This window comes from Danio aesculapii, chromosome 24, assembly GCF_903798145.1.
Source record: "Danio aesculapii chromosome 24, fDanAes4.1, whole genome shotgun sequence".
In the NCBI taxonomy this organism is placed as follows: Eukaryota; Metazoa; Chordata; class Actinopteri; order Cypriniformes; family Danionidae; genus Danio; species Danio aesculapii.
Genome location: NC_079458.1, coordinates 5,680,914 through 5,688,948, shown reverse-complemented (window position 1 = coordinate 5,688,948; position 8,035 = coordinate 5,680,914). Strand labels below are relative to the sequence as shown.

At 34.2% G+C, this 8,035-nt stretch overlaps 1 protein-coding gene across 1 annotated transcript in view; it reads left to right on the top strand.

Annotated features, from left to right (window-relative positions):
- Positions 1–4,460: 4,460 nt before the first annotated feature.
- Positions 4,461–8,035, top strand: part of LOC130218633 (potassium voltage-gated channel subfamily C member 1) — a 9,422-nt gene continuing 5,847 nt past the window's right edge. The window contains exons 1-2 of the mRNA XM_056450876.1: positions 4,461–4,567; positions 6,793–7,336. Of these exons, the coding sequence (XP_056306851.1) occupies positions 6,845–7,336 (492 nt within the window). The 5' untranslated portion in view covers positions 4,461–4,567; positions 6,793–6,844. The remainder of the gene's footprint in view (positions 4,568–6,792; positions 7,337–8,035) is intronic.

Sequence of the window (8,035 nt, the reverse complement as noted above, 5' to 3'; positions counted from 1 at the left end):
GCGGTCTCGTGTTTCCTGTTGGTGTTTGTTGCTAGGAGGCTAAAGACAACCACACAACACCGGACATAGAGACCCAATTGTCATCTTAATGACATCAGGCTTCATTTCTGCAAACCTCTGCAAAACCGGCACAAGAAAAAGTGTTCATATTAAAAACAGCATGTAAAGAAACATTGGAAAGATTTGTTTTGGAAGATATCTCTTATTCTTTTATTTGTTTTTCATAATATATAATAACATTTTTTTCTCATTTGAATATATTATAAAATGTAATTTAAATGTAAATGTGCTTTAGAAAGCTAATTATTAGTAACATTGCTCTCCTCATTGTCTAATGTCCTTCATAAATCAGTTTAATATGCTGATTTAATGCTCAAGAAATGTATTCTATTAGTGAAAACTTTTGTACTCATATTGTATTCATTGGATGTTGTACATATTGAAATTCTTTAATAAATACAAACATGTAATACATTTATGCTTTATATATTTATGTTTTATTTATCTTATAAAACATTTAGGCCTAAGTTATATATAACACAATGGGGTTTGCATGTCTTACTAGAGAGCTTAATTATTTTGTCCCTGCTGTGTTCATTTGCAATGCAAATGGTAACCCTTAGTAGCCATTCTAGATGTAATAGTTCAGCCAATACAACAGCACAGTGGAGTTTTTTCAGACTGTAAATGAGGATTCTTAGAAATAATGTTTAATTAAAAATATGAATAATAGGCTGCACGGTGGCGCAGTGGGTAGCACATTTGCCTCACAGCAAGAAGGTCGCAGGTTCAAACCTCGGTCAATTGGCGCTCTGTGTGGAATTAGCATGTTCTCCACGTGTTCTCCGGGTGCTCTGGTTTCCCCCACAAGTCCAAAGACATATGGTATAGGTGAATTGGGTAGGCTAAATTGTCCGTAGTGTATGTGTGTATGGATGTTTCCCAGTAATGGGTTGCAGCCGGAAGGGCATCCGCTGCATAAAACATATGCTGGATAAGTTGGCGGTTTAATTAATAAAGGGACTAAGCCGAAAAGAAAATGAATGAATGAATAATAATGTATGTGTATATTTGATGGATTTATATTTTTGTTTTTTGTATTTTGTTGACATTGGATATAACCAACATTCAAGGCAAGTAATCCAATAATGTGCATACTTACATGTATTTCTATATCAAAATAGATTAAAAGTTTAAAAGGTAAGGCTGAATAAACACTTTTAATGTATTTTGCAACCACATAAAAACAATACTGAGCAATTGCGCCACCTGCCGGTTGTGTAGAAGTGAACTGTTTTAATTTGTTGCGTTGCAAGGATTAACAAGATGCAGTAGCAGACAAAGATTTTTAATGACATTAACTATAAAGGTTATAATATTGTTGCCAGTTCAGACTAAATCTCCATTTTTTAAAATGTGCTTAGTTTAAATTGGCCTTTTCTCACTATTTCACTGTTTTTGTATTTCAATTATTAAAACAAGAATAGCTATATACTATACACTTAAAGCAATCCATTATTTAATGCTGCTTCAAATAGCAATAATAAATAAAGATTTATTTAAGGCCGATACAAGTGTTGTACACTGTAAAAAATGCTGGGTTCCACACATTTCCTTCATGTTGTCCCAACACAAATCGATTAAGTTAACTCAATTGTTTTTACAAATTTAAGCGGATTGAGCATAAAACAATTAAGTTGTTATCAAAAAAAAACCTCTAGAATTTTGATGTTTCAAAGTTGTTTGAACAAGCAGCAAAATAGTTTTTGAGTATATGCCTAATAGGCTTAAATAAGCAACACATTTAAGGATTTATGGAAATAATGAAAAAGAAAGACGATGAGAAAGAATACTTTGTAAGCCTATTCAATTGATCAAAACACAATTTATTAAAACTCAAAACAATTTTGCGCTTAATTGTGTTTTAAAATATAAAAGAAAGAATGTGTGCGTTATGTTAAAAACTCACAATTGACACATAATGGTCTATTTCTGGACCAATCTCATAATTAATACTCAAAATGTTCCAATCAAAATGACGAAATTTGACAAAACGTTCAGTAGTTAGCATCACAGGATACTACTGCTAGATTTCTGTGGTAAAAACATTCGTCAAATATTAAATATTACCAAATTACTACTTACCTCACTCTCTTTCATAGATATATACACTAGATATCACATACGGACCCCGAACATGCGTCAATAGCGCCGCCACATTTGTAAAGGGCTCCCATGACAAATGTCATTCAACCGCACGTCAAGACAGTGTGCCAACGTGAAGATGCAGGACTTTAGCGCTGTGTACAGGTGTAGTAACGAGCAAAAAAAAAAGAAAAAAAAAAAAAAAAGCACAAAAGCAAAACATTTCATAGGTAAGATTTCGTTTCTTACGTTTTGTATGTTATGAACGTTTGTGCTAAAGTAGCGTTATTGATGATAATACAATCACTTACTGCATTCACCATAAGGCAAAGTAGCTCCAACTTGCACTGAATACTAAGCTTATGGTAGTTTTGTTGGATAAAATAAGCAAACAATGTTATGAAATATGACAACCAGACGCTGCGGTGCCAGAAACTTGTATTATTGTCGGCTCAGTGAACGAGTCGCTCATAACAGAGATTCGGTCACAAACGAATCGCTCCCTCTGTCAGTATGAGAAGTGAAAGCAGGAGAGGGGGTTTGTTTCGGGACAAAGATTAGATCAAATTTAACAGGGAGGGAAGATTGTACATTTCCATGCACACAAACACTGGTACTTTGTCATAATGTCCGTGCGGTCACTTGTCCATTAATGTAGGAAAGTGATGTAAAATTATAATTTTCGTAATTAAAAAAAAATTGCATAATGACCACCGGGAAAACTCCCGATATATGCATTTTTGTGTATTTCTCTGGCTCTGGATAGCCACAGTCCTCCACTGCACCTTGGTCTCGCATTCATTTCAATGGAGCGCTACCCTGTACGAAAATGGCGGCTCTATTGACAACAGGGTAGGCGACATCTAATATGACTCTCTTTAACCTGACCGTTAACGGAAGCTTTCCGAGTTCCCGCCAAAATTCATGTAGGCTAATGTTGGTGTAAAGCTCCGCCTCCTTTGATTTGATATTGATCACTTCAGTCATTTTGACATTGAAAGCAGACGAAAAATAATTGTCAGATTTGCATTATGAATGACCGAGGTTTCAGCTAAAATATATTTTTATGGTCTTAAAGTCAAATGTAACATACGTGTACACCTCATTTTGAGGAATATTTTGAGGAATATTTATATCCATGACTATTTTTACCTATTAAAAATATGAATAAATGAATATTTTTATAAATTTTTCAGTAAATATGGGTCATATATTTTGGTGCATTTGAATAAAACAGATTTATTAAATTAATATTTTGAATACATTTAAATTAATGCAAAATTTTGGAAAAAATGACAAACTACAAAATTTTAGCAAAATTTTATACATTTTGCTTTTTTTTACATGTTTTAATTAATTTAAACATAAATTTGGGCGTACTAATTTTGTAGAAAAAGATCCAAAGAAAATCAGCACAATGCCACTTTAGCTCTCAAAAAGTCTTTAATGTCACAACGTTTCGACCAACATGGTCTTCATCACCATATATAATAACGTTGTGACATTAAAGACTTTTTGAGAGCTTAAGTGGCAGTGTGCTGATTTTCTTTGGATCTTTTTCTACAAATGTTTGTTTTTGATCGAGCACCTGCCTTTGAGATTTTCTGATGTGCGCACACTTCTGTTTTCTGTTTTTTGCTCGTACAAATTTTGGACCATAATCATAAGTTATTTTGTTAGATTAGCTCCAGATTTGGCTTCAGTACTGACTAATCTGATGTATATGCACAAATATAATATTGTAAAGCTTCCATTAGAAAATATTAATTTAAATGAGAGATTTGTGAGGGGTGTACTTATATATGCTGAGCACTGAACATCTCGGGCAAACAGCAAAGTTTTTTTTCAGTCAACTATCCACTTAAAGTAAACAATGTTATCCTCCGCTGATTTTGACCTTTTTATCCTTATTGTTTTATTCTTGTTATGAATAACTTAATATAGAAGATGCTTTTTAATTCTGAGCTGTATAGTAATTATATCAAAAGTGTAATTGTGCAATTTATCTACTGCAATACTAATTTTTGTCCCTTAATCTGTCGTAGTAAGAGGATGCCATGGTTCAGCTGGAGTTCTGGAGTCTTTGCATGCTATGAATTTCTGCAGATGATATTCAACAAATCGAGCCTTAATTTCTATGCATCAGGCAACAATGTCTATTAATGACAGGAAGTTCAAATGTCATCGCAGAACATCTGGCTTTCATCAGATGCACATGGAAAAGACTAGCAGAACATTCTTTAGTGAACGAGGGCTTGTCTGCTGGGATTTCTGGAGGCTGGTCTGCAAAGAAGTATAAAACTGCAAAGGTTGTGTAAGTGTTTCACAACTCCAAGTTACAGTACAAGCTCACCAACACAACCAAGACCTGTGAAGGAAATATTACAGTTTGATTCATAGTGTGAAAAGCTTCCTTGACAAGGTAAGATCCGTTTATCTTTTATACAGTTGTCGAATTGATTATTCAGCTTTTAGCCAAAAATGAAAGTTTTTAGACTGATGATTCATTATTAGACAAATGATGCATGACTAAATTACAATTTATATTATTTAACTAACAAAGAAAAGCTTTTATTTATCTTTAAATGTATAAGACAAATAGTAATATAATGATATATAATGTTTACATTATTTATAAGTTTAGATATTTCACTGTTGTCTGATTCAGTAGTCTTTTGGTGATATGCAGTAAATCTGAAAAAGCATTATTTTGCATCACTATTTTTGAACGCTTTAACTCTTAAACTTCCCCACCATGAAAATTTATTTTGGATTGCATTTCTTGTCGCTAGTTAACACACTCAATACATGCATCATTTCTAAAATATCAACCTCTACCAAATGGTTGATAGGTCGGTTTATGGTAAAAGAACCAGAATTAATACATATACTATGAAAAAGCTGAAAATATGAAGTGTAAGACCAATTTATTTTTTAAATATTCAAAATGAAACATTTTTGTTTTTGATATTTTTTATTGATTTTCAGTTTTCAAATGAGAAACAACAACAATGCAAACCCCAGACCCATACCAACCCAACAGCGGGTTAGCGCTCACTTTAGACAAAAATAAACAAATATGCAATTGTACATGTAGGTTTAAATACAAGGAAATAATAATAATAATAATAATAAATAATAATAATATAAATACATTTTACAAACATATAACCATACATACCAATTTACTATGACCTTTTATGTGAAGCTGCTTTGACACAATCTACATTGTATAAGCGCTATACAAATAAAGGTGAATTGAACTGAATTGAATATTTACAGCAAAATCAAATTAAAATGAAACATTTTTGAATACTAAATCATCTTTATTTTTTGAAGTAGGCCATTAAATATTTTAGATTCTCATTTAATGTTTTCTTGTTGTTTTTGCAATAAAGCCAAAATCAAGAATAGTAGTGCAACAGGATTATGTTTATTTGACTTTTTTTTTTTTTTTTTGTAAACCAACAATGCTGTGCAGTGTAAAATATTATTTAAAACAGTCGTTCTTTAAATTACTTTAACAGTCATTATTTAAAACAGTCAAAATATGGTCAAACATTTGGTAAAGCGGCAGTCAAAGAGTTTTAAACTAAACAGCTATCAAAATATTTAACATGAGAATAATGTAGGAAAATCTAGTTTTCATATTATTGTTCATCTCTAAAATAAAAAAAATAAATATACATGTACATCTCAAAATTCTTACATAAATAATTATAAAAATGTAAAAAAAATTAATAAAAAACATCTTATAAAAATAGGAAAGATAAATATTTTATTGAATTTATGCACTAAATAATGAATATAGTGCACCTACATATTACAAAAACAGTATATATATATATATTTAATAAATAATATTATATATATATATATATATATATATATATATATATATATATATATATATATATATATATATATATATATAAATAATAAGACTTCAACTGTACACTCAACGGCCACTTTATTAGGTACACCATACTTGTACCGGGTTGGACCCCCTTTTGCCTTCAGAACTGCCTTAATGCTTCGTTACTGGAAATATTCCTCAGAGATTTTGGTCCATATTGACATGATAGCATCACGCAGTTGCTGCAGATTTTTCGGCTGCACATCCATGATGCAAATTTGAGTTACTGTTACCTTATCAGCTGGAACCAGTCTGGCCATTCTCCTCTGACCTGTGGCATCAACAAGGCATTTGCGCCCACAGAACTGCCGCTCACTGGATAGTTTCTCTTTTTTGGACCATTCTCTGCAAACCCTAGAGATGGTTGTGAATGAAAGTTCCCAGTAGATCAGCAGTTTCTGAAATACTCAGACCAGCCCATCTGGCACCAACAACCATGCCACATTCAAGTCACTTAAATCACCTTTCTTCCCCATTCTGATGCTCAGTTTGAACTGCAGCAGATCGTCTTGACCATGTCTACACGCCTAAACGCATTGAGTTGCTGCCATGTGATTGGCTAATTAGAAATTTGCATTAACAAGCAGTTGGATAAGTGTACCTAATAAAGTGGCCAGTGAGTGTACATGTTCTTTTGATTTCATTATTGAGTGTTTTATATTCAGTGATTTGATGTAATACTCTTGTTTTGTGTAACAAATTCATAAATAATGAACCTATCTTTTTAAAAGGATCACAGAAAACTACCAGACATCTGCAGAATTCCAGCTGTTGAAACTCACTATGAGCTCTGTGGGTGTTTCTTCACTTGAAGCCTCTGAGGGCAGCAGTGAAAAAATCATGCTGAATGTGGGAGGGGTAAAACATGAGACCCTCAGGACCACCCTTATGAGCCTTCCGGGGTCCCGTTTGGCTGAGCTGGTGGACACTGAGAAGCCTCCTTCAGAGCTTTTTTTTGATCGCCACCCTGAAGTCTTCGCTCATGTGCTGCAGTATTATAGAAGTGGGAAACTGCACTGTCCCAGCAACCTGTGTGGGCTTTTGCTGGAAGAGGAGTTCACCTTCTGGGGTATTAGCAGTGCAGATGTGGAGCCCTGCTGCTGGGAGACCTTTCGACAGAATAAGGAGAACCTGAAGGCTTTGGCTGAGATTAAACCTGCAGGGATGAAGAAAGAGGAGGAATCAGGTCAAAAACGGCAATCCAGGAGCTCTAGAGGCTGGCAGAGGAAGATATGGGCTCTCTTTGACAAGCCGTACTCGTCCATCAGCGCCAGAGTAAGTGCTTAAGCTCATGTGGAGCTGAAACACACAGAACTGAAGAACTGCCTTAAATTCACAAACAGGGAATATTTTATTTATCCATCTATCGTTTCTGATTATCTGTCCCTCCGTCCATTCATCATTTCTGTATATCTGTGCATCTTTCTTTCCATCCATTTATCCATCCCATTTATCCATCTGTCATTTTTGTCTATCTGTGCATTTCTCCATCCATCCATTCATCCATCATCCATCTATCCCTCCATCCATTCATCATTTCAGTCTATCTGTGCAGTTCTCTGTCCATCCATTCATCCGTCATCCATCTATCCCTCCATCCATTCATCATTTCAGTCTATCTGTGCAGTTCTCTGTCCATCCATTCATCGTCCATCCATCTCTCATCCATTCATCCTTTCTGTTTATCTGTGCATTTCTCTGTCCATCCATTCATCCGTCATCCATCTTTCCCTCCATCCATTCATCATTTCAGTCTATCTGTGCAGTTCTCTGTCCATCCATTCATCTGTCCATCCATCTTTCCCTCCATCCATTCATCATTTCTGTCTATCTGCACTTCTCTGTCCATCCATTCATCTGTCCATCCATCTTTCTCTCCATCCATTCATCATTTCAGTCTATCTGTGCAGTTCTCTGTCCATCCATTCATCCATCATCCATCTATCCCCCTATCCATTCATCATTTCTGTCTAT